Source organism: Ascaphus truei, chromosome 5 (genome assembly GCF_040206685.1).
Source record: "Ascaphus truei isolate aAscTru1 chromosome 5, aAscTru1.hap1, whole genome shotgun sequence".
NCBI classification, from domain to species: Eukaryota; Metazoa; Chordata; class Amphibia; order Anura; family Ascaphidae; genus Ascaphus; species Ascaphus truei.
In genome coordinates, this window is record NC_134487.1 from 83131974 (window position 1) to 83159505 (window position 27532).

A 27532-nucleotide genomic window follows, 5' to 3' on the forward strand; every position below is an offset into this window, starting at 1 on the left:
CAAGAATATACTGTAGATTGTAAGCTCCTCTGGGCAGTGACTGTGTGTAAAATTCCTATGTGCTGCATACAGGGCAATATACTGTAATTGTGAACGCTTTGAGTCTCATTGGGAGAAAAGCGCTTTATGAAATAAAGTTGTTATTATTATTATTATTATTAATAAGGCTTTCAGGTATTTTGAAGGTAATGTTATGGCTTTATAAATTTGAATCCTGGGAAATACTGTAAGAAGCTATGTTTTAAGTCATCAAAGTCAGTCAAAACATTCAATGCCTTCCTGCATTTAAACAATCACATCAAACTGCAAATTACTATGTTTTTATTGAGCCGTCCTTATCTGTCTGAGATTATCAAATGTCAGCGATTAGGAGATGAAGATTACATTAACCACTACTCCTCCTTTTGCGGTATATCAACCTTGGTAACAAATAATATTCTGTGACATAACTGACAAATAAGGTGAGTCTCAGGTTAAATGTATTTAGAAATGTTACTTGGTTATGGAATTCAAACACCAGTATCTAATAGTCAGTAGCTGCGCTGCGGGCTATTGGACGTCTATCCAGCGGTAACGACAACTGACTTGAATGGCAGGTAGCACCACATCAGGGTGTGATAACCTGTACAGTGGTTTGCTGACTCCCAGGCCAGTGACGCAACTTGTGTTTCACTATAAACAATAACTGTACCTTTTTATGCTTGTGTATTGTACACTATTGCAAATAATTCAATTTATTGCACCTATTCTATTGAAATAAAGTTGCTCCGGAGCGGACGCCCAGGCAGGGCATTCACAGTTCCGGCAGTCATGTAGAGTGTGCACACCCTCTGGGTGTCAGTGGCATCCAGATTAGGACTAGATCACCCCTTAGGTCCCAGATAGGCCCCATCTCACTTGTAACTGCTTCAAGAAGGCACCTAGATAGGGACGCTTCTCCATTTTACTGTATAGTGTCAGGGACACAGGAAAGATGCCGTGCGGTGAATCGCGGCCTGTGGTCTGGGACCAGACCACCACTACGTCATTAGAGACTATTTTATAGGGGCACACTCCAGCGGGAAACCCCTCTAGAGGCAACTGCCTACGGATCAGCGCAGCAGAGGATCCGGCAGATCACAGCGTGGGACCATGTCGCGGATTCAGACTCAGCTGGTCGGTTGGCCTGGTCTGGACTAAGACCAGGGAGGTATTACATCCACGTGCACCAACGGCTAAACACACTGTGGGTAGCGTTATCCCACACACGCTCTTTGGGGAGGGATTGGTCAGTGGACACTAACGGGTTAAGTGCCCAGGCATTCCAGTACTTTGGAGGTTTCACCAGGGAGGCGTTACTGTGTGGGTGTGGCCTTGCAGGTTATTCCTGCGCTGCAGATTATATGTCAATAAATACTGTTGTTATATACCTGTGTGTGTTTACTATTACTATTGGTTCCTGTGAGGGGCTCCTCCCACTACGTTGGGATCCCTCGCAGGTGGAGGCGCTGCCCAGAGGCGAGCAAGATATCACCCCAGGCTCCCAGTGGTGGATGCTCAGGCCTTCTGGTAACCAAACAGGTGACGGCAGTATCAGTAGTCTCTTTAGTCAGGGGGGAAAGAGGGCTACATATAGATAACTTTATTCACCCCCCCCCCATTATTTATAGTACTCTTGCTTCGTTTATTTTAATTGTACATTATTAAAAGTGAATTATTATTGAAGAGGTTCATCAAGAGTGCTTATAACAGGGATTATTTTGTATCCCAGTTCTTTATATGGATAAATATTATTGTGCACCATACTTAATACAGTAAAGATTATATACCATATTAGGTCACACAAACATATTCTACATTCACTTTAATCACTAAAAACCATAGTATAGTTTATGATGTTTCAGACTTTTATATGATGGGCTCCTGATGAAACTGGGCGATACATGGAAACGCGTAGAGTGCCACAAGACCACAGACCGCAGCTGTGCAACATTGACGATCACAGCGGTTCTTCCCCGAATCAGCATCCGGGTACTCAAACCAGGAGGTGCGGAGGTCAGCCAACTGCAAGTGTTACCAGGAGGAAAGACGCAGGAAGAGCTGTTGACGTAAGTGGGGGGTGAACGCTGACGATTCCAGGCGGCGCCCATGCCGGTCCTAATCACTACTTATGTGCCTGTTATATCCTGACACCATGCTCCCACACATCTAGAAGTACCGGTCATCTGTTGCCACTGATGGATATGCTTTAAAGAATTGAAAGATTGCGAGTATGCAGTCTATAGGTTACAGTGAACTCTATTTATTTAAATAGACATATTGCACTATTTTGTGTTCTCATTTTTATTCACATATTTGCTCTCCCCAACCACTGGACTACACATTTACTGAGGATTGAAGAAGCAATTCTGTGGAGGGTTTGAGCAGCACTTTACATAAAATTGTATATTTAATTTTTAATTTTCACTTCTGTGTTTGACACTGTTGCACTATTACTATCCTATTGTATCACTGAAATAATATTTTATTGCACTTTTTAGTGTAATGTGTTGATTTAATAACACTTTTTGCACAATGGATGTGAGTAATGGCAGGTTTTGGTTTGACCTAATTATCATAGCGTTACTTCCATGTGCTAACAGGAACGGAGGTTTGAGTATATGCGATGTTAGGTTCATGGCTCATTAGCATATAATTAGCATATAAGTAAGCCTAAAGGCTGTTAAAATGTATCGATGCACTATTTTCCTCCTTAACGCAAGGGAATAAGAACGCAAATCACCTTTGCTTATATCTGTTACTGGTAGTGATACGTTAAATGGCGGTAACATAGCGATAAAACATTTAACAGACTTCTAAGGATCTAGCCCAGGGGAGCACAAACTTTTGTCGCTGGGCCCCCCTGCCAGCTCCCACTTGCTCTCGCGGCCCCCTTACCTTACTCGGCGGCGTCATATGACACCGCAGGGTCACGTGACGTCACCCCGTTGTCACGGGGACATGCGTGTGACATCACTCTGCAGTATCATTTGACGCCTTGGACTGAGTGGTTGTGTATATAGTAACACCTAATTACATCACAAACTTGAATGACTGTTAGCAATTGATAACAACAGCTATCACAAAGTTACTAAATGGTGCACAGTCTTACCTGCACTTAAAGTCCCATTCACTTGAAGGGGTGCTAATGCTTACCGCTGTTTAGTAACATTTGGATTTAGTCTGGATGAGTGTGAATTATATTTTTAATTTAATCTAAGTCACTGCTATAATGCAACACTCTCCACTTGTGCAGGAATATTGTATAGCTCTAATTTTAAAAGCAAACAAATGGATGAGCGCTAACTTCAAATATATCGCCGGTGTTGTGTATTTTCACAACCATATATTTCATATGTCAATATAGTATTTAGTCGTTATAAATATTTATACATGATGTAAGTATATAACCTCAAGTTGATCTAATTATTAGATGGGATGTATAATCACACTGAGTATTCATGAGCCAGGGTAGTAGAGAGCAAGGACATTATTTTTGCTTCCATGATGTTTTGTAAAATCAATTGATAATCTTGAAAAAAATAAATACCGTATCAAAAGATTACCTTGGAATTGAATGTAAAATACTTCGCTGTACACATTTCGTCAATTGTTCCATTCTGTATTGGAAAAGCGTGCGATGTTACATTTGCTTCCATTAAAGGGCACGGTATGTGAAATTTTTTGTAGATCACCTGTATTAGGAAGAAATGACAGTGTAAGAAACCAATGAAAAATAACCTTTGTACAATGTAAATGTTAATGCAGCTATGCTGACCAATCAATGCAAGTACTAGTCTAACTTACCACCACCAGGAAAAAAAACATACAGGACAGGGAGAAGCCACTGGTGTATCCAAGATAACCTGTATAAATCAAAGAGATCAAGTCACTTCCAGGCTCATTTTATTGATGCAGCTTTTTAACCAAAATAAATTTGTTTCAGTTTGGTACAAATTGTTGACTTTGAGATGAAGAATAAATGTATTATTAAAGCTGGTGTGCGTGTGTGTGTGTGTGTGTGCGTGCGTGTGTGTAGAGTTGGGGTGGGATGGGGATTTTTTAATAGTACTGGAAACCCGGGGGTTCCCAGATATTTGTTATTGCTGTGTTTTTGACAGACCCACATTGGGATATAAATTTAAAACATGGTTAACCATAACAAAGAAATATGAGATAACTGTTACGATGTCACAGACGGTGATACATAGTATAGAGTGTTTTCATTGAATTCAAACTATGTACGGTGAAGTTACAGTGTACAGTACTGTTAAAGTGATGCTTGCACGTCCTTTACTGACAATCATATACATTCATACCTAGATTCTTGAGAAGACACAGTGGAAATATAATAAGAATGGTCACAATGATTACAAGGATGCGTCCCTCCACATACCATGCCCTGTAAAACAAGTGTTAACAGGGAAAATATCAGTATACATATATAAATACATGTTCAGTTACTATTCAAAGATTTCCTGCTGGATACAGAGATATTACGGTTACTAAAGAGAGTGTAAATCTCGACAGGTTTAATATCAATAATTAATATTTTTTGGGATCTATTTGATTATTAAACCTACTTGTAGCATATAATATTAGTTTACTTTATTATTTATCCCCCCCCCCATAGGCTTTAATTATACATGTTATTTCTACATGACTTTGTGTTTTACTCATAATTGTTTTACTTCATTGTTGTATTTAAAATGTTCTCTTATTATTTTAATATAATTCAATAAAATATAGTTGGGGGAAAAAAAGGGGGAAAGTATATGTTAAAGCAGGGCGATTAAAACGATTACAGGCATCACAAAAGTTCAGGTACTGGTATCTCTAGTCTTACTGGAACTGTATACAAGTATGTCACCCTGCGTTATGAATAGAAAACGCTCCCACAGGCCCCTCTGACACTGATGGTGTTTAATAGGATAGATGCAATTCAACAATTCTACTAACAGGATTCCAGTCATGAACAATAAGCACTGACCACAGATGTAGTAAGACTTACTATCCCCAGTGCCACAGACGAACAAGCAGAAGTCTGCTGCGCTGGGGACAGTGTCTGCTGCGATCACACTGAGTAGGGTCCACGCGTCTGAATGGGACCGCCCCGCAGCGGTAATCCTTTGGTGCAGGGACCACTGCGGTCGCTTGACAGTGAGCGGCCGCGGCACCGAAGAGCTAAGTCTTGCTGCATCTGTACTTGTGAGCTAAATTATTAATGGAACAGTAGGTGATGTTCAAAACACTGTTACCAAATCATCCCACTCTCCAAAGCTGTGTAGCCAACAATAAACCGGCTACCTTAATGAGGCAGTCCAAGCGGCACGTAAAAAGATAAATATTTTTTTGTTGTAATATATGCAGCCTTTGATTACCTTAATTGGCAATTAATTACCTAAGCTGACGATCGATTAGTTCTCCCGTGATCAATCAGCAAAATCCTGCTTCCCAGAGTTCACTAAAAGCCTGCCTTTCAGTTTCAATCAATGATTCACTCAGTGTAACTCAGCAGCTACAATGTATTCTTACATTACTAAGGTAACATTATCTATTGTTACAGTTTGCAGCTCAAACTGCTGGGAATATCAACAGCAAATTACCACAAACATGAAAGTGCTACAAAGATTTTGCACTGCTGGAGAGGTGTGATAACACCTGCTATAGAAATCAAAGGATGCTCAGTATATTAAATCTCATTAAAATGGCCCTAAGAGTTGAATTAAAAAAATATGTTTTAGTAAGTATTATCTAATACCACAGGACTGATTTTTTTTTTAAACCACCCTTAGGATATTGCATGAATTGCTCCTTTAATAGACCTCGTTAGGTCTTGCGTTAAATCTAAAAAAAATACAAAACTTACGTAAAATCTTCTTCTTCTCCCATGAGGAATATAATCACAGAGGGCAATTCATTTTTTACTATGAATAAGTAGCTCAGCATTGCTGTGGGGGAAAAAAAATAGATTTAATATCTTGTATCTCACTGTATGAATATGGAGGCTGTCTACCTCAGAAAAAAAGTAATTTTCATTTAATTTTGGTGTGATTGGTGTAGTGAATGCTTTACTATTCTCTATCTAATTAGTAAGTTATGAGTTATTTGAACAGAAACGTGATTTCACCAAGCTAAAGTGTTGCATAATATTCACTTAAACAGAGGAGGGGAGAGAGGCAAGTTACATTGCTACATCAAAAGACACCTCCATCTGCGGATTGTGTACCAATATATGGATACAGTAACTCAGTGTTTTTCAACCAGGGTTCCTAGGAACCGTGGGCTCCACTGGCATCCGTAAAGGGTTCCCTGCAATTTTCAGGCCATTAGAAAATTGTACAAAGTACAGAAGCATTTACAATGCATCTTATCAGACACGCTATTAGAGAGGGACAGGTTCCTTACAATGCATCTGATCTCAGAAGCGCTATTAGAGAGGGTTGGGGTTCCTTACAATGCAACTGATCTCAGACTTGTTATTAGAGAGGGACAGGTTTCTTACAATGCACCTGATCTCAGAAGCGCTATTAGAGAGGGTTGGGGTTTCTTACAATGCACCTGATCTCAGAAGCGCTATTAGAGAGGGTTGGGGTTCTTACAATGCATCTGATCTCAGAAGCACTATTAGAGAGGGACAGGTTTCTTACAATGCATCTGATCTCAGAAGCGCTATTAGAGAGGGTTGGGGTTCTTACAATGCATCTGATCTCAGAAGCGCTATTAGAGAGGGTTGGGGTTCTTACAATGCATCTGATCTCAGACGCGCTATTAGAGAGGGTTGGGTTTCTTACAATGCATCTGATCTCAGACGCGCTATTTGAGAGGGTCGGGGTTTCGCAGAGTTTCGCAATATAATTCGATGGTTCCTTAACCAAAAAAAGGTTGGAAACAGTGGAGTAACTAAAAAAATAAACTAAACAAGTAACTTTCCTAAGAAATTTACATTTCAAAAAACAGAAAATGATTTAATCTGTCTCTCCAAAGATAATGCATAAAACTCTCACCTAGGGGCCTATTTTAATACTGTAGCTCAGACGTAATCATTGTCAAACCACACGGTTTGGCATGTTCAGAAATAGTGGAATGAAATGTGAGGAAAAACCCTCCTCTTTATTGCGAATGGCATCTTCTAAAAGGCGTATATAAACAGTGATAAACTTGCTCTAGAAGTGGAATGACCTGAGGTGGTACTAGCTCCATCCCCAGTCTGACTGATGGGTTCTGCTCTCTCAGACAAACCCATATTTCAGGCTCTGGATGTAACTCGCATAAACAATCTCGACACCCGTGCAGTGAAAAAACGTGAGGTTTTTAGATACGATTTGCATAACGGAGCTACGAGAACTGCAGTTTTTGGAGGCTTTTTTGACAACCGAACCAGTGAAACCGCTTCTAAAAAATCCTTTTACATACGGATTAGACATGCATGGGTTTACAGAATAGCAAAACATGCCAATCCGCTGCTAAAGGGCACTTTTGAAGCAGTTTGTCACACTTCAAAACTACTAGAATAGGCCCCCCAAAGGCTTAAGGAAGTTTCGATAGTGAAAACAACTACCAACAAATGAATAAATCGTTGCCAGGTACATTAGAGAATGGACTATTTAAGTATTCGTTCAGAAATATTTGCTATTGAACTGATTTCTGGTTTATTCACGTATGTGTTTCTTCATTAACTTATGTCCATAAAGATTTATATATGTATACATATTTATTTAGCTATTTAACAAAAGACCCTGAGTCGGTACATATAGGAAGTATGGCTCCTCTACGTTATCGTCTCTATTATTATTCCCCGTTAATACATTGGTTTACCACCCAACCATTTGTGGGTTATTAACCAAAGCCTCTCCTTAGATTGCGGGTTGGCTGTACTCCTTGCTCCAGCAGCAGGTAAGGGAAACAGCGGCTTCATTCAGCCACCATCCAGGTTACATAATTGAGTTTATTGCTATTACACATAACTTCCCCCACTAAATTTTGTTAAATTGCTAAATTACCGAACTGAAAATTGGCAAATTTGCACATCTCTAGTTCAGAGCACAATGCATTGTAAATATTTTTCAGTGTTAAAGAAGCAATGCAAGGCAGCGAATTAAAAAAATAAATATATATTGGGTTGAAGCAGGGGGTCTCTGGAGCTGAAACCCGTGTATTTCAGCTTCGGGGTCCCCCTGCTTCCAGAGATACCTGCTGGTAGCTGCTCTCCTCGGCTACCAGGGCTCACAATATGTCCCCTGTTCAGAGATCAAATAAACAGTAATATGCTGCACACTTTTAGATGTTTTAAACCAAACAACGGGAATTGCAATGGGGAGCAATGTGGCACCCTCATATGCCAATCTTTTTATGGCGGACTTCGAAGAGACATACATTAGAAACACAATTTACTATACTACAATGTTGTACTATGGACGCTACATAGAGGACTTGTTCTTTGTTTGGGAGGGGTCAGAGTTAGAACTGATTGAGTTCTTTGAATACTTGGATGTAATACCTACACCAGTGAAATTCACAAACAATTGGAGCAAAACAGAAATATCATTTCTGGATGTTCTAATTAGTTATGATGGTCATACCACACACACAGATTTATATCGGAAGCCAACCGATAAGAACTCTACCCTACATGGTGCCAGTTTTCACCCTGACACCCTTAAACAAATGCTCCCTTTTTCACAGAAAATTAGGGCTAGTAGGATTATTGACCGGCCAGAACAGCTTGAGAATACGGTAAAAGATATAAAAGAAAGATTCCTCTCAAGAGGTCATAGAAAAAAGGATGTCACACAAGCACTAGAAAGGGAGCCCTCATTAAATGTCTCTAGGGACAAGTCTGAAATTATGACATTTGTTAGCAAGTTTACTACGGCTAGCAAATTTGTTAAACAAACAATTAGGAGGCATTGGAGAGTGTTACAGACAGATGTTGCCCTAAGTCCCATTTGTGAGAGATATCCTAGATTCCCCTACCAGAGAGGGGCCAATCTTAAGGATATTTTAATCAAAGCAGATAGAAGTGAGCATTATGTTCAACCACATTTTCTGAGTGAACCCAGACCAGGCTGTGTTCGATGTTGTAATTGCTCAGTCTGTAATAGCTTAATAACCGGTAGTGAATTCTTACATCCTAGAAGTGGTAAGAAATACAGTATACGTAATAGAATTACATGTACCACTACTCATGTTGTGTACATAATCAAATGTCCATGTGGGCTCATGTACGTCGGAAAGACCAACCGAATGCTCAAAACGAGATACACTGAGCATAAGAGTAGGATACGGAATATGTCTGATGATACTGTACTGATCACTCATTGTATAGAGCATCAACACACTACCGCATCACTGAGAATTATGGGCATCGAACATATTAGAGCAGGTAACACAGGTCAGGACAGAGAAACTCTGCTATTACAGCGAGAAACTTTTTGGACATATATGATGGACACAGTACACCCCAAGGGGTTGAATAATTATATTTAATTTGGGTGTTTCTTATCTAAAAGATAAACTGGAGGCTGAAGTAGTGGTTGTTGCTGCCAGGCGTTTTCACAAACCTCAATAAAATATGCAAAAACAAAACACTGTATAGCCCTAAATTCTATTTTTATAAATTTTATTTCACATGGGAGAAAGCATAAGCACATTAGTACATGTTTCTGATTATCTTTATTTCACCAAAGCTGCACAAGTATGTATTATCTATTCCCACACATGGACTTAATCCCACCCATGAAGAAATTGATGACCACAGGCTCCTGAGGATGAAAGCCACGATGGTGGGTGAACCCAGGAGATCTAAAGGTATAGCCTCAAGAAAAGCGAAGCAGGACCGTGAGAGCTAAAGGTATAGCCTCAAGAAAAGCGAAGCAGGACCGTGATATCGCAGGACTTCGGCTGTGGGACCAATCGATCGGCTGATCGACGCTGGAACGCATAGCTGAAGGTTCTGGAATGCATGAGGGCGCCTGCGCATGACGCACTTCCGGTCGGCATCCGTAACAGAGAGGAATCGACGCTGGAACGCAGAGAGGCTTCCATAGAACGCAAGAGGTGCCTACATGTGACGCACTTCCGGTTCTCATCTGGAACGCATAGCTGAAGGTCCTGGAACGCACGAGGGCGTCTGTGCATGACGCACTTCCGTTCGGCATCCGGAACAGAGAGGAATCGACGCTGGAACGCAGAGAGGCTACCATGGAACGCAAGAGGTGCCTACATGTGACGCATTTCCGGTTCTCATCCGGAATAAAGGAGGATTACTTACAGCAGTGGGGATTAAGAGAAGAAGCTGAGGAATCACACTACAGCTAATCCGGAGTTCAAAGATAAGACTTTTGATAAGAAACAAATGTGCTAAGTGCTAGATGTTCAGCTGTTTGGGGTTTATCACTTTATTTTGTTTTTTGGGGTGTGTGTATATATATCCTGTTTGTTGTCTTTGGCATTATGCCTTTTCACTTGAAAAAGACCTATTAAGGTCGAAACGGTCGTTGTGTATGGCGCAATAAATTTTGAAATTTTGCAAAATCCGTGGAGCGCTGGATCCTTCTTTTTGGCAGCCCTGTTCAGAGATTTCATGTCCTGCAAGCCAATAGGAAGCCATGACATCATCGATGCGGCTTCCTATTGGCCCATGCGACACGGGAGCTTCAAACTTTAAAGCCCTGCTTGCTGAGCCAGAGCTGCTACCGGCACCTACTTCTGAGCTAAGTATCTCTGGAAGAAGGGGGCTCCGGAGACCCCTGCTTCAATTCTACTCATATAAAAAAAACTTTTTTCTTTAATTCGCCGGCTTTAATGTCTCCTTTATCTCCGATGTCAGCTATGAAATTACCACAACAGGTACTGTATTTATTATATTCTCTGTATGACCTTTCTAGTTTTTGTTGCATGTGAAAAATGTCTGCCATGTTTGTGATATCACTGCATGTGCCTAGAAGTGGAACCACAGTCTCCCAAGAGAGTGACTGGTATAGTTTGGTGTTTTACGAAGTTTGGGCAGCAGAACCCTGAGACACTGTACTGCAGTAGGAGTCCTTTAAATCAATATGTTGTCAGGTCTATTTGTATACTTTTTATTTAAAAGTATCCAATACTCCATATTTCCTCTGAAAATGACTTAATGCTCAGTTAGTCCTTGTAATTCTAATGAGGCAGTGTACTGTAGCAACGTCTCCCAGCTGCAAAACATCAGCAAAAATGGTATCATATTTATCAAAGAATAAGGTTTTTATGGGATACAATAGGACCTTTTGCTTTGATGCAGTTTTTTTTGTGCTAGATTTACAACCTGGAGACTTTGAAATATATAGTCCCGAGATTTTAGTAAATGTTCCCCTAAGAATGGAAAGGAAATAAGCATATATTAAGGGATCAGAAAGCAGAGGATAACTATATTAATGTATACATGTTGTGCTTACTTTTCATTACAGTGGTTACTTACCTCCAATGTTTTGAAGAGAAGTCGATCCAAATACTAACAGCTTTCCCGGGGTACCAAACACGTGCTCCCCTAATTTTTCGTATACCATGCACTCTAGTAAAATGAAGAGTTGAAAGATAACAGACTGTATGTTCATCTCAAAAACGGCTATTACTTATCAATATTTCCCACTACATAAAGGCTTATTACTCATCAGCCCAAACGGCCGATTGAGATATTTTTGGCTTGAATTCCCCATTGGCTTAAATAGGTAATTTTGGCCAAAGGACCAGCCGCTTCGCCTGATAAGTCCCATAATCTTCTACATCAAAACTAAAACAAACCGCAATAAACTGTGCTTTGCAGAGATGCACAATTATCAGTGCTTGCATTAATGGTTCCCTTTGCACACAATATGAAATAACAACCATTTAGCTTTTTGGGTTCCAAATGTGGTTATAATGGAAATAAGGCATTGCAGGAGTTGCATTGCTATTAAATAATAACATCATAATGCTCCACTCCACGAAGCTCAGTTAAGTCACTTAATATTAATTAAGCTCATCGTTGTATTTTCAAAGAATAGAAACGTAATGTTAAGTCGTGTTTTCTACCGTCAACTATAACTGGCATTAGTGAGTGACAATGACATGCAAATGATATGCAAATTAGGATTTCCCCTAACATTGCATTTCCACAAATGCGTGGACTTAATGTTACCAGGCTCTGTAGTATCGATGGGTGTAAGGCCACAGTAAAGCATGGGTTAACTAAAATAGCTTTATTTCCAGCATTATGTCACTCTCCTCTTTCTAAACTTGAGTTAAACACCTATTTCAGAGTCTGGATTGGAGTAACGCCAAGACAGGTATAACGTCACGTTATGAGTCCTGACTTAACAGGACTTAGTAGAGATATCCCTAAAAGGCCATTTGGATCCTTCAAGAGTGATAGTTTCATGGTAACCCAACGTTTGCAATGTCCCAAGACCACACCCAATAATTGTTTGATGTAATTGCAGAGCGATTCAACTACGTATTCCTTGATTTTTAATCCTGTGATTACAAACAGTTTTACATTGTAAAAAAAAAAGAAAGCAGTCTGCATCTGGAAGGATTATGAAAAATGTAACTTGAGGCATGGGCTCTGTAGCAGGGTAAACCCCGTACATTCAGCACAAAGACTCTCTTACAGTCATAGCTGTTACGCACTCAAGTTTGCAAAGTTTTATGAAAACATTGATCACATTCCAACGTCTGACTTAATACACTGACCTGTTTTTGGAGAGAAGAAGTGGTCTAGTTCAGGGGTAGTCAACTCCAGGTCCTCAAGAGCTACCAACAGGTCAAGTTTTCAGGATATCCCTGCTTCAGCACCGGTGGCTCAATCAGTGGCATAGTCGAAGACTGCACCACCTGTGCTGAAGCAGGGATATCCTAAAAACTTCCCCTGTTGGTAGCTCTTGAGGACTGGAGTTGGCTACCCCTGGTCTAGTTGTAACAACACTGCTTTTAAAGCAGGAGAACCTCGCACCAGTTCTTTTTGACACTGAAAAAGTCGCTTCATCGCCCTGTGTTTAGGATTGGTAAAATTATTAAACATGCTCTCTTTGTGAACGGAACACAACTGGTGTGCTCTATTGATCACTTTAGGTGCAAAACCATTTTAGTCACATATACTGTGCGTTGATGTTATTGAAGTGCTAAATGAATGAGGCCAACAGTGTCATCACAAATTACTTGTTAAATATAGTTGTTTATTTAATACTCCTTATACAAACAAAATATTTCAATAATTTAAAAAAAAAATGAAAAGTACCTGTCTCCATTGCACATTTTAGTAGAAGGTTTATAGAATAAACCGATAACAGGGTTACTGAAATCAAAAGCAACCTAGAAAACAAAAAGCAAGAATAAATGTAAGGCTGCAGTTAAGCACAAAGCAAATCCAAGTAATAACCAGTTAGCTAACATAGAATAAAGTACTTGGCTGTATTTCTCAGACAAAAACAGATGAGAAAAGTATGACATAATGTACTTTTCGTAAGGTACAGTGCGATTCTCACAATTCAAAGAAATCCAAATAAATTCAATGTGTACTTACAACATGTTTTTAGTTAAGCTGGAAACTATGCAAGTATATTTAGTTACAAACACACTGGAAATCTTTGCTGCAAACAGTTAGGACCATACTTCTTAGGCAGTGCAATTCTTTTAACATTACAGTATAGGAGTTAAACTCATATTCTTCTGGGAGGATTGCTGCTTTAGGGTATCCACCGGTGACGGAAGATGCGTAAGGCCTTGGCCATGTTTGGCGCTTGCTGGCGGAAGCGTGCTGACGCGCGCTCCCGCTCAGCACTGAGCCCCTACAGCCGCAATTAGAGCGGCTTTAGTAGGGGTTCACCTGCGCTTCCGCGCACTTGCGGAAGCGCAGGTCTTAGGGGAATTTAAAATTCCCCCGCTTGCCGGCGAGACAGGCCGGTCACGTGAGCGGTTCGCCCAATAAGGGCGAACCAGCTCCGTGACGTCACTGGCCTGCCCCCGACCAGTGACGCGCCGCCCCCGGCCCGCCCCCTGACGGTCTGTCCCCCTTCTGCCCCGATCCATGTCTCCTGCGTGTGTGTGTGTCTGTGTGTGCATGTGTGTGTGCATGTGTGTGTGTGCATGTGCGTGTGTGCGTATGCATGTGTGTGCGTGTGTGTGTATGTATGTGTGTGTGTGTGCCTTTGTGTGTGTGTGTGTGTGTGTGTGTGTATGCGTGTGTGTGTGTGCATATGTGTGTGTGTATGTATATCTGTGTGCATGTGTGTGTGCCTTGTGTGTGTGTGTAGGTGTATGCATGTGTGTGTGTATGCATGTGTGTGTATGTGTGTGCCTTTGTGTGTGTGTGTGTGTGTGTGTGTGTGTGTGTGTGTGTGTGTGTGTGTGTGTGTGTGTGTGTGTGTGTGTGTGTATGATTGTGTATGTGTGTGCGCGTGCATGAATATATTTATCAAAGTTGCACAATGTTAATAAATAATTAATTCTCACATGTCTTTTTTTTAATTTTTAAAATATTATATAATACACACACACACGCATGCACGCACGCACGCACGCACGCACGCACGCACACACACACACACACTCCCCAGTGACACACAAACACACAGACCACTTCAAAGTGACACACACACACTGACAGCTACCAAGTGACACACACACACAGTGATACCCGCCTCCCAAGCGTGCTTGCTGTCTCCTCTATCAGGACAGCAAAAAGCTCCTGGTAGAGCGAGCGGCAGCAAGCGAGAGCGAACATCAGCACCTAAGCGCTTACTATGTCCCAGGCCTTAGTCCGGAGTTCATATCGTTTTTTGTTAATGTAGCCATTTCACAGAGTCATTATGCTTTACAATATATTTTCCTTTTAGATAGATATTCAATATTTTCCCTCTCCATATTTTAAATATTTCGGATATCCAAAATCATACACGTTTGACTAAAATTAAGATAGCTGCTATATTCACTATAGACGCCAATGGGACGAAGCTTGAGTGATAAATGCTTATTTTAGCATATCAAATGATGATTGCAATAAAAAAACCAGTAATTTGTATATTTGAAAGAATATTTCAACATTATATTGTCTGTGTGATATAGAATGGGGGATGGAAGATGGGACAACCAGCCTTACACACACACACACCATCTTTGGGGTTACTATATGGGTGTAATGGGTTAAAGGAGTCAGATACTGAACACCTACTCCTTTAGATATGACACAATGTTTACAGGGTATGTGCCTAAATTCAATCTGACCAAGGTGATCAGTTGCCGTGCTGGCAGAGGTGCATCCTGGTGGGAAGCAGGAAGACTCACAGAGGAACAAAAAGACACCATTAAGCGAAAGAGAGAGAGAGCGGACAGTATTGATGATAGACTGTATTACAATGCTGATGTACTACGGATATGGCTATGGCCCCACCGGTGGTGGATGAGCCACTAATATGAGTATTGACAGGGGCTCCCTATACTCCCCGTTTAAGTTGCGCTGACCTTGTAGTACGGGAGGGATCAGGTGCGCATAATGACAGCAGGGAATGATTACCCGTATGTGAGTGAGAAAGTTATGAGGGCCACAGAGTATCATCGGCCTCATTGAGTAGTGGAAGCGGTAAAAGAGCATATAAGCAAATATGGGTCTATATATATATATATATATATATATATATATATATATATATAGATCGGGTGGAATATATTGATGAAAATGTGCTTTTAGTATAAATGTTATAAAAACCCTCTGTGTATGTTGTCGGTCCACCATTACAGTGGGTCGTAATAAAAGAAAATGTATTACATAAATGTATTTTGTGTATTTAAATGCACATTATTCATGCTTCAAATTGCGGTTTTACAGGAATTGTGGCTGTATTCCAAGGATTGGGTCATATATATTCTGGGAAGTGTTGGTATTCAAGAAAAGTAACAGTGAGAATGGGGAGTGTCCCTGTTAGGGGTAAGTATCCCCAAAGTCTAATGCGTGGCATAGGCCCTAAGATATGGAATAATAGGCAGTGGGGTTACCGGTAGTATGTGCTGATTACTATGTTCAGGTTTTAGTTATACCTCTATTATCAATAGATGTGTTAGTGGAAAACAGTGGTATATTGGTTGTCGGCATGCACTGTATAACATGCTCTATGAAAAGGTATCTCTAGTAAAGGACTGAGATGTTGAGGCCAACATGTATATTTTGTAAGGGGAGAGTGTAACCCCCCTTCTTTTGTCTGTAATGGGTGGAAGGATTCAGATACTGAACACCTTCCCCTTTAGATACGACAGAATGTTTACAGGGAATGTGCCTAAAGTGCGTTTGCAAAGGACCAGCCAGAGGCCTGGCTCTGCCCCTTTTCTGGAGACAAGGAGTGGAGGAGAGGTGATAATAGAAGGGCAGAAGGATTCAACCCTCAGATCCTGGTAGTAGAGATCAGGGAGGGATCTCAATTGTAGGAGTAGGAGTTTAATTTATTGTTTTCCAGAGCAGGGAAGTGTTCTTTAAAGTAAAGCCCCTAGTAAAGGAAGCTGGAGAAGTAAAGGCTTCAACAGATCAGTGTTCTTGATTGATCTGTAGCCCTCGGACTAATCTGAAGTCAGGATCATTAGAAGTCATGACACATTAACTTAAGCAGGATCCCGACAGAATAAAGTGCCATGCACGTATGAAGAATCATCCCCTGCGACCTCAGTACCAGAGTACTGTATGTGAGGTGAGCAGGGTAGGGTAGAGTTAATGACTCCCTATCCTTCCACAGTGAGGAAGGGGATCCCCTGCTGGGACCCTGGAAAGGTAGGGATTGAGAATATCACAAGAAACATGGTTAACCACAACATGAATTAAAGAACCCCATACCATGTTAAAGCTGCAGTTCAAGCAATATCCTGCATGTGTATTTTTTAATAAATCAGTTCTGTAGTAAGAAAAAATACTTTTAGCATTTTCTGTTTAAAAAAAACAACAACTTTGAAAGACCAATTTTCTTGTATTCAATTTTAACAAGCATGCTTGTTCCTATAGCAACGATTTACATTCCCCATATTTAAAGATGTCGCCAAACTTTGCCGATCAATAGACGGAGAACGAATTGACCGGCAGCTATGCAGTTTTTTTTAGGTAAGTAGAGATTGCCCACATTAAACTATTGAAGTTAAAAAAAACAAAACGGGAGCCTGAACTGCAGCTTTAAAGCGATGCGCCTTCTCAGGCCTGCAATGATGCAGCCCAGGAAGAGTTGTTCCTGTCTATAGTATGAATAAAGACTGTTTTGTCTAATAACAACAAAGTTCCTGGCGCCCATCATTGCCATCTGCCTGCACGGATCAGCAGCCCTAACAAAAGTAATGCACCGGAGTGGCCAACAACACAGACACCTATGTAAACTCCTTTATAGCCGGGCAGGGAGTGTTACATATATTTTAAAGGCATTGGAACCACAGGATCCCCCTGAGCTGAACCGTGTTATTTTCAGCTCCGAGGACCACCTGGGTCCCGAGATACTTAACTGTATAGGAACTGGTGTGTTGATTCCTTTTGGGAGTTCAATATGGCCCCAAAACCTGCGTGTCCCGCGGACCAACAGGAAGCCACAACTTCCTTCCTTCAAGGCTTCCTATTGGACGGCCATTTACATGCTATAAGTATACCAGAAACAGGGGGTCCCCTGAGTTAAAAACAACGTAGATAACCTATATCCAATTATGTTAACAAAAATAATATTAATTTTAGGCAGGATTGCTGCTTTAGGCGGTAATTCTATATCTTCCGAGGTGGCCCTTTGCGACTAAAAATCCACATTGAAGTCTTTGGGGATTTTTACCGACTGGGGCAGATTTGGAATAAGCTCCTTCATAGCAAAGTATCCAGAAGTGACATACACAGCAATATATTATTTCCTATAGGAAATGTACTGTAAATATTGATCAAACAAAGTTCAAAGTATTTTTAAAAATTCACATTTTTTGTTACAATTAACATTCATACTATTGCCTCATGCTATAATGTGAAGTGAAATAATAGATGGTGACAGGAAATCCCAGTGCTAGGAACATAGTGACTGGTTGAGCTGGACTTCGATTTGAAATGTGTTCAGAAAATTTATTTTTTATTATTTTACTTGAGTTCTTACTTTTAGTTATTTCTTTAAATTGGATTTTCAGTAAAAGGAAACCGACACAATTTTAATCAATAATTCAACCCAAAATGTTTGTTTTTTAACCTAAGAAGATCTGACAATCCAGCTCTGGGGACCCCGCGATTGTCGCAAATTATTTGTCATGTCTTGCAGTAAACTACATACATAGCCATTGCGTTTTTCCATTGGTGTCAGTGGCGGGGTCATGTGATCACGCCGAAGACAAGCTAAGGAGGGGGGTGCAGTGCAGACAGGGGGGCGCAGCAGGGAAAAGTTTGCGCACCCCTGAACTACAGGACACTTTTGTGTCTTTCCATGTCTCTTCTGCTCAGTGTTTACAGCCATTTTAGCATTGGCTGAATTGTTATGAAACAATGGTATAGCACTTCTCCGTATTTCCATAACTACACAAGGATACACATAATCCTTCTTCTTGATAGACAATGGATTTCTATATTTTGTATTCAGAAGTAGTAGCATGACTCATTTGTCGAGCTGATTCTTTTTCCAGCACAGGGAAGGGAAACTTACAGGATACTGAATAAGCGCATACAATAATTATCACACATTCTGTTCAGTTTTATTCATTCTAGATTTTCTTCTCAGACCTCATTTAAAATACAATGGTCAATGTTGTCTAGACCCTATCTCTAGAAGGGCTTAATATTTATTAGAGATCGTGCAAAGAAGGGCTGCTAAAATGGTGCATGGTCTACATCAAGGGTGCTCAATTCCAGTCCTCAAGTCCCCCAACAGGTCAGATTTTCAGGATATCGAAGCTTCAGCACAGGTGGCTCTATCAGAGGCTCAGGGACTGGAGGACTGGAGTTGAGCACCCCTGGTCTACATCATAAAAGTTATTGGTAAAGACTAATGAACCTTAATATCTACAGCTTGGGAGAGACGAGAGACGGTTTCAGCTGCGACCTGTGGTCTGCTTTGAAGAGCAAAGATCCGACGGGGATGGGGGCGTGGCCATGATGTCACATGGCCAATCCCGGCTACCGCGCCAAAAAAAAAAGATCTTGTCTTTTGGCCAAGGCGGTCGCACATCGCGGCTTGAGTGTGCCAACTGGGGCCTGCCCCAGAGGGCTGTGCGTTGTGTGCAGCGCACAGTAAGGCTACCCTCAATATGAAAGAAAACCAAACATCAAACAGGGTCTGAGATTTTACAACAAATAGGGGAATGGGCCAAGTGGTTCTTTTTTGCTGTTAAATTCTAAGGGTCTTTGTTCCAACAAATATTCTATGATAAATCTTGAAGGAGTCAGCCCATGAAATAGAGAATATTACATATGTTTCCTCAATCTCATTCTAAGTTAAAATGAAGGCCATGCTAATAAGGAGATTTGTTCAAAGTTTGTTTAGGTTTAATCTTTTAGAATTTAAGAATATATAAATAAAAATGGAGAGGTAGATACACATTATCGGCATAGAGACACATTTAACAATAATGACATATAAGGCAGACCAGGGGCCTATATCACCCTGAAAGGATTGAACATAAAGACGGGAATAATTGTTTGCTATAAACTAGTAAATTAGTATCTTTATCAAAACTATGACCTATATAAATTGAAGACTTGCTAAAAAAGAACAGCATGATTGTAAATGACTATATAGACACACCAGCAGTGAATAGATATTCACTAAGCTACAAATGGTGAATTCATTGTGAGCAATCACTGACACCCTCTGCCTAGAAAGGGTCTTGCACAGTGGGTTTTGAAATTCTGAATGGCACCAATGACTGATAATGATGCTGAATTTGATCTCTGCTTTAAGCTGAGTTACACTGATCCGGAAAAGGCTGCTCCCCAATTTCCAGTGACAATTACCTCATCTATTGTAGCTGCCTGAGTTTTGACCCTGGAATTGTGCCTGACTATTCCCCAGGTTACTTCTTAGCATAGGCCATTGTTTCTCTTCATCTGTATTTTGTTCATGCTTTAAATTGGTGCAATTTCTTTTTACAGACTCTAGAAAATGAGGCTGTGGACAACAAAAATTACATCATTCTGAAAAACAATAGACAAAGCTTCCTCTCTTTATGTTTAGTTCAAAATGAAGACGAATGCTTCTCATTGTTCATTGTTGTATTTTAAAAATAGGGACAATAAGCAATACCACCGAATGCATCTTTTTGTGGCAATCAGTAATCAATTTGCACTGACCGACACAGTGAGACAGCGTTAACTCAATTATAGGTTTTAAGTTCAATTATTTCACTTCGAGGTGTGCCTCGCCTCAAAAAATATATTTTCTTAGATGTAAAAGTAAAATCAGAATCAGATAGCTACAGATTACATTTGCAATATTTTAGGTATTAAAAGACTTTATTAGCCTTGGGATCTGACACACAAAACTTTCCAAGACAATGAGTCAGGATGTTTTGTCCTGTCAAGTGAAACATTTTTGACACACAATGTCAAAGCTTCCTCAAAGGAGCGAGATATACAGTACACTAAATGTCTCGGAATGTGAGCAGATTACAATAGTGAATACAGTCCTCACAATATCCAGTCTCAGTTAATGCCGCCTCGTCTTAGCTGGACTCTGCCTGCACTGCATATTCCCGCTAAAGATCACTAAGAATGCTGCTGCTGGAATCATTTATCTTACAAACCTCCATTGTCAGCTCTTCATACAAACCGCGCCACATATCCTTCCTAATCAAATACAAGATCCTTGTTCTCACTTCCAAAGCTTTCCTGAGAAAAACCCCTCTATACATCTTGGATTACATCTCCATTGTTTCCCAGACACGTCCACACCTTTCTGCCAAAAAATTGTCCCTCTTTTGCGAAAACCTCTGACAATGCCTGTCTCTAATATGTTGTTTGGGCGGAACTCCAATACTGGAATTCCCTTCCCAATACCATCAGACTTGCCTCAAAACCTTGGCCCCCATTCAATATGCTGTGAAGCCACTTAGCCAGTGGTGGAAAAGAGTTCAGCTCCATTTAAATGAATGAGACTAAAATCTTCTCAGGTTTATGAACATGGTGAGTATATAGCCTGGGGGGGGGGGGGAGGAAGGGAGGAGACAACAGAAGGATATTGTTCAAGTTACAGTATGTCAATACAGGCATACCCCGTTTTACATACACCCGCTTTACGTACACTCGCAAGTACGTACATTTATTTTTAGTTGCACCATACCCCTGTGTACGTACGCGTGCTTCGCGAGTACGGACACCAGGGAGCGGCGTGCGTGCGCACCTCTCATCAATACTGCAACCTCCTTCATTGTGGTCCCTAACTGAGCCGGAGTGCAGGTAAGGGGGAACGGGGCCAGATGGCAGGGGGAACGGGGAGATCGGGCGTGCCATCAATCAGCAGCTATAGCAGTGATTCCGTCCGCACTGCAGCTCCTGGCTCTTCTACCTCTGCTCTCCTCCTCCCTCCTCCTCAGAGCTCGCTCTAGCCGGCTGCTGCTGCTGCTGCTGTAGAACGGAACTTTGCATGTGAGTTACAGGCTACGGGGGAGGTGCTCTTCTACTGCATTCTGTGCTTGTGTGTGTGTCTGAGTGCGTGTCTGTGTGTGTGTGTGTCTGTCTGTCTGAGTGTGTGTGTGTCTGTCTGTCTGTCTGTCTGTGTGTCTGTCTGAGTGTGTGCGCGTGACTGAGTGTGCGCGCGTGACTGGGTGTGTGTGCGACTGACTGAGTGCGCGTGACTGACTGAGTGTGCGTGCGTGACTGAGTGTGCGTGACAGTGTGTGTGTGTGCATGCGTGACTGACTGAGTGTGCGTGACTGACTGACTGAGTGTGCGTGACTGACTGAGGGAGTGTGTGAGAGATTGTGTGACTGAGGGAGTGCGTGCGTGACTGAGGGAGTGCGTACGTGACTGAGTGCGTGCGTGACTGAGGGAGTGCCTGCGTGTAAGCCAAGCTGATCAAGGACCTGAGTAAGGCCGTGCGTATAGTGCCGGCGATGCCGCCCAAAAACAAACCCATTGCCGCTGCCGCGTGCGCTTATAGTAAGCGCAACAGCAGCAATGTGACGGAGAAATCTTTGGAAGCCGGGAATATTTGATTTTTCAAGGGCTGTCACCTCATGTGACAGCCCCTGGACAAATCAAATGCCTGGGAGCCCGCGACGCCGCCGCAAAGCAAAATATAACTTTCGCTAGCGGGGATGGGTGACGTCGCCAGTCGCGGGCACTATACGCGCGGCCTAAGGAAGCACAGCATTGTAAAACACTGTACTGTACAGTATTGTTTTCACCAAAGTCACAAATCAAAGTCCTAGAAATATATCAGTCAGTCAAATAAATGCACCTCACCTTCATGCCCTTTCAGTAAAAATACTGTACAGTAGAAGATATGCCCTCTCCTTCATCCTTCCTACATATTTTTAAAATAATTTTCCATTCATCCAAGTTGTATCTGTCAGCACTTATAAGAAAAATCAGATGGCATTAAAGATTTTATTTGAATAAAGCCTACTGTATTTATTTTGGTTACAAATGCATTATTTACATCAGTTATGCACATATATGATGTTTGCAGTACAGAACATGCATTGTAAAGTGGAAAAAAGGCAGTGCTTCACTTTAAGTACATTTTCGCTTTACATACATGCTCCGGTCCCATTGCGTATGTTAAAGCGGGGTATGCCTGTACAGGATTTAGCGTTACAACAACAGCAGAACTGTCAGGCTACAAAGGATGTAGTTAAATGCAAAGAAGTAGGTGCCGGCTGTACGGTCGGGACAGTGGTTAGTTCTAAGGGCTGGGACCCGCTGCGCCCGGTGGCGAGGGCGGCCACACAAGAGTTCCCCACCAGCAGGGGAATCCTCCCGAGCCGGTCCCCCCTGGCTGCACAGCTCACTACACGCTGTGACGCGTCAGCCGCTAGGGGATTCAAGAGAATTGTCATCCCTAGCGTCGACGCGTCACGTGGTGTGGCTGTGAGCCAATGAGGAGGGGAGGCTTCGGGAGGAGGAGAGGCTTCGGGAGGAGGAGAGGCTTCGGGGAGCGGGGAGGAGTGTGGAGGGAAAGCAGCGTGAGTGCCTGTCTGTGTTTGTGTATGTGTGTGTCTGAGTGCGTGAGTGCCTGCCTCTGTGTGTGTGTGTGTGTGTATGAGTGCCTGCGTGTGTGTGTATGAGTGCTTGCGTGTGTGTGTGTGTATGAGTGCCTGCGTGTGTGTGTGTTGCTTTTGATTACCTTCCATCAGCAGCTCCAGCCCGAGCCCGTGGAGGGGCGGGGGGGAGTAGCGGGTCCCTCCGCTCAAACCACGCCCCCCTCCCGCTCAAGCCTCCCACTCCCGCCCACCTCCCGCTCCGGCTCCCTACAGACCGTATATCGCGGTCTGTGTCTGTCAGCGCCCCGCCTGTCTGCAGTGCGGGCGCGCTGACTGAGGGAGCGGGGCCTTAGCCTAAGAAAAGATTGGTAGGCTGTAAGTGCGCTCCCCAGTCCTAGGTGATCTTGAATCCATCAGATCGCGCGGCTGGAGGGGGAGAGCACCGGGAGGCGCTCAATCGCACAGCACTGGGGCCGTAACCTCTGACCCAGGGAGATAAAGTCACTTGCCCAAGATCACAGTTTGCAGATATAGGGATTTGAACTGTGTTGCTTTAAACAGTATCATTGTTCTCAGTCAATGACTTTACTCACAGAGCCACTGTTCTCAGTCAATGACTTTACTCACAGAGCCACTCACTAATTAATCTCAGCTCCTCCCTAATGACATTATTAAGATATGGTGCGAAAACTTTAAACAGCATTTACCAGAGGAAACAGAGGTTACAAAAGAGCCTCCTAAATTACATCATAAGTGAAGTCAGCAGTCACAACTCATATAATGTAGGATTTCTATAGTACGTAATATTAAAGCAGCATTTAATTCAAAATCCTAAATGTTTTTTTACTAAATCAGTTGCGTAGTATTAAATAGTACTTACTGCGTTTTTTCTTTCACTCTTTTGCAAATGTAATGTATTGAGCTTTCTTGGGTTGCTATAGCAACTATTTAGGAAGGCAAGGCACTTCCTCTTTTGATATAGGCAGCCATATTGCGTGCCCTGGGAAGCAGGATCTTCGCCGAGCGATCACAGGAGAACGGATCAATCTGCAGCTTAGGCAATTGCATTGCCGTAAAGGCAAGGAACTGCTACATTTATTAAAACAAACCAAAAAACATGAAAGAGGAAATGCCCATTTAACATTAATCATTGCTTAGAGGGTCTAAACCCCATTGCAAAGCACCGAAGGGCATTTAAACACAGGACAAAAACAATACCCAAAAGTTCAATACAGAAACAATGCATGTCATGAAACAATCACATATAGTACTCCCTCTTTCATCCTCAATCATACTGAGAAAGTAACCTAGTGTACTATTACTCCCTCTTTTGGCTGGTTTAAGGGGCAGACCCCAAACCCTCTGATGTAACCATTAAAAGACCAACACAATGATTCCATACACTTATAATTGCTTGATTTTTTTTAAAGCTGCAGTTCAAGCTGCCGTTTTTAAAATAAATTATATATATTTTTTCCATTCAATATGTGTATCAATACAATTTGCACACTGACAAGTGAAGCTGCAGATCGATCCGTTCTCCTGTAATCGATCGCTTGCTCAGGGTTATTTAATTCAGTTCTTGCACAGCATTGTGGGCAATGTAGTTTTGGAATATAGATATGGAAGATACAATTGGTTCACTGCTAGAGAGAGGGTGGGGCTCAAGAGCCAGAGTCTATCAAAAGGGGAAGGGGGCTGTCACTTTGGAAATGCTTCCTACATTAGAAACATTAAAAATGTCTTTAAAACATTTTTTTTCTAAATGCTACAAGTATTTTCTCATAGTACAGAACTGATTTATTATTATTAAAAAAAAAAAAAAAACACACACACATATAGGATATTGCTTGAACTGCTGCTTTAAGTGGTCAGTCTCTTGCAAATCTAATGCCCTGGATTGTGGATGAGATTTAGGCTCCCCCATAATCCTATTTAAACCCAAACCTTCCTGCCTGCTTCCCCTGTTTGTCTACTCATGAAACCACCTGTCTCCCCTCCTCCATCTTCTCTATCTTCTCCTAAGGTTAGTCTCTTTTTCCCGGCCTTCCCTCTTTTAGGTCACCCAAGCCAAAGCTTGTGCGTAATAAACTGGTAACCTCACTTGTCTTTTGTCCTATGGTCCCACACACAACTACCTTTAGCCTATTGAACAAGTGACTGCTTACTTTAGTTCATTTTGGTCGTAGGAGAGAGTGCACTTTTCATTCAGGTTGAAGTATTTCATAGAACAGGGGTGCGCAAACTGGGGGGCGCAAGAGTTTCTAAGGGAGGTGCGGCGGTTACAGAAGCCTGCGCTCTTCCCGAAGACATTTAAATTAAATGTCGGGGGAGGTGTGAGGCCTCTGTAACTTCCCTTACCTGCTCTCAGGCGATGCGTCGCCATGACAATGCGGCATCAAATGACGCCGTAGTTTGCACATCCCTGTCATAGAGCAGCTTTCTGAGAAGACCTAACAGGGAATGGGGTTGGGTTTATTTTACCGCAGCCATGCTGATAAACTACACCTCTACTATCATAAAACGTTTACATTATTTGTAGTGACGGTTATTACGCAACTTTATAGTCTGTTAAAAAATTACAAGATGAGGAAGTGACAAATAAGATAACATTGATTATCTTTTGAATGACTCACTGATCATTTCCTGGTGAAATACGTATTCTCATCCTGCAAAAGTACAAAGAGGAAAGCCATTTGTAAATAGCTCTGACACATTTAACTAAATGTTTTGCTACATCTATCAGCAGTTTCATATTTAATTGTATCCAATGATGCATAGATAGTATGTAGCCGTGTGACGTGTATGCTAATTGGAGATAACAAGCAATTTACTGTGTAACATTTTTTTTAAAGTGGAACCCACACTCAGTCACTCCAGGATTGTGTATCAAGAGCACTCTGAAAACTCCTCTCCTGTGCGAAGAACCACAAGACATGTCTCGCTCACACAGGGCAAGCTTTCCATGCCTCTTACTTTCTCTGCTGTCATATTACATTGGCAGATTCTCATCCTAGGCTGCCACGCAAACCACGGTTCATCGTTCAGAAGTGTTGGTGCCACGTTGAGCCATATTGCCTTACAAAAGCAATTATTAAACAGGCAGGAGCAGGCACACCTGTCTTCCTTCTGAGCCTAAATTATATCATGTTCTGATGCTCTTTGATATATTGTATATTTTCTTGTTCTCTCCTCTCTATTGTAAAACAGAAAAAAAAATGCATCTCATTTAATTAAGAATAAAGATAGAAGGGTTTACTGTCACTCATCCCACCACCTGTGTCTGCCTCATATCCAGGTGAGGATTTCAGGAGACGTTTGAAAATGTGCTATTTGTTCTAAGCCAGCAAATATCCTTTTGCATAAACATAGTTATTGGCCTACACTTATACATCCACTCATGCATTGTTTAATTAGTAGCCTAGGAAAGAACCTGTGGTCTACTGGCTGTTCCTTCAATCCTCATATTAAATTAGAAGATTATCTATGGAAGTTTTCTGTTGATGTAGAATGACTTTATACAATGACTGCCTATTAAACTGTAAAATAGACAATCTCCAGTTCTACTATATAAAAGAAAAGCTGGAGTTGTTTTAACCATTTAAGCGTCAAAGGTATCTGTGGTGTATGGCACTTGAGGATTTGAGTAGAAAAACAAATGTTACATGCGCATTTGGAGAGACAAAATAAGTGGAAGATTTAGATTGTTATTTGAATCTGCAACAGTGCCATCGCGCGCTCCTGCAGCCCCAGCGATGTGTGCACTAGGCTGCAGGAGACGGACGTATCACAAAGCTGGTTCACCCTCATTGGTTGAACCAGCTCACGTAACGCTGACGTCACGCGACTGCAGCCCGGAATGACAAATTGATTTGTCTCGTCAAAATGTAGCACCATCGACGCGCGTAGCGCTGCGGGCACTTGCGGAACTGCAATAACAAATCAGGTAAGAGTCCCGAAAGTGTGCGTGCCCAAAGCCCCCACCATGAGCGCGGCCTAAGCCTGTGTCGAGACTGTGGTCATTGTTATTTCTGGGAATGTGTGAAACATATAGAACCTGTGTTCTTTTGTGTTTTCCAAGCACGCAGTTTAAAGATTCAGTTCCAGCAACAACAAAAAAACAATTTTCAATTAAAGTGGATTTTGTTTTCTTTGTTTTTTCCACCTAGATGACAATGTGAACACATTTATGTAGAACCCCTTCTTGTCATCAGAGCAACTGGGAATGAAAAGCATACTTTAAGGGACAATCCCTAAAAGGAACAAAGTGAACTGGCATGTTTAATGCTGCCGTTCAAGCAATATCCGGCAGGTGTTCTTTTTTTTTTTTTTAAATAAATCAGTTCTGTACTATGAGTAAATACTTCTAGCATTTTTTTCA

General features: G+C 41.7%; 1 protein-coding gene across 1 annotated transcript in view; it reads right to left on the reverse strand.

Moving 5' to 3' along the window:
- The window catches only part of SLC38A1 (solute carrier family 38 member 1), a 58162-nt gene that overhangs the window by 18269 nt on the left and 12361 nt on the right, over positions 1 to 27532 (reverse strand). The window contains exons 5-10 of the mRNA XM_075600131.1: positions 13268 to 13341; positions 11471 to 11563; positions 5888 to 5969; positions 4338 to 4420; positions 3826 to 3884; positions 3585 to 3713 (exon numbers count right to left, since the gene is read on the reverse strand). Coding sequence (XP_075456246.1) covers positions 3585 to 3713; positions 3826 to 3884; positions 4338 to 4420; positions 5888 to 5969; positions 11471 to 11563; positions 13268 to 13341 — 520 coding nt within the window. The remainder of the gene's footprint in view (positions 1 to 3584; positions 3714 to 3825; positions 3885 to 4337; positions 4421 to 5887; positions 5970 to 11470; positions 11564 to 13267; positions 13342 to 27532) is intronic.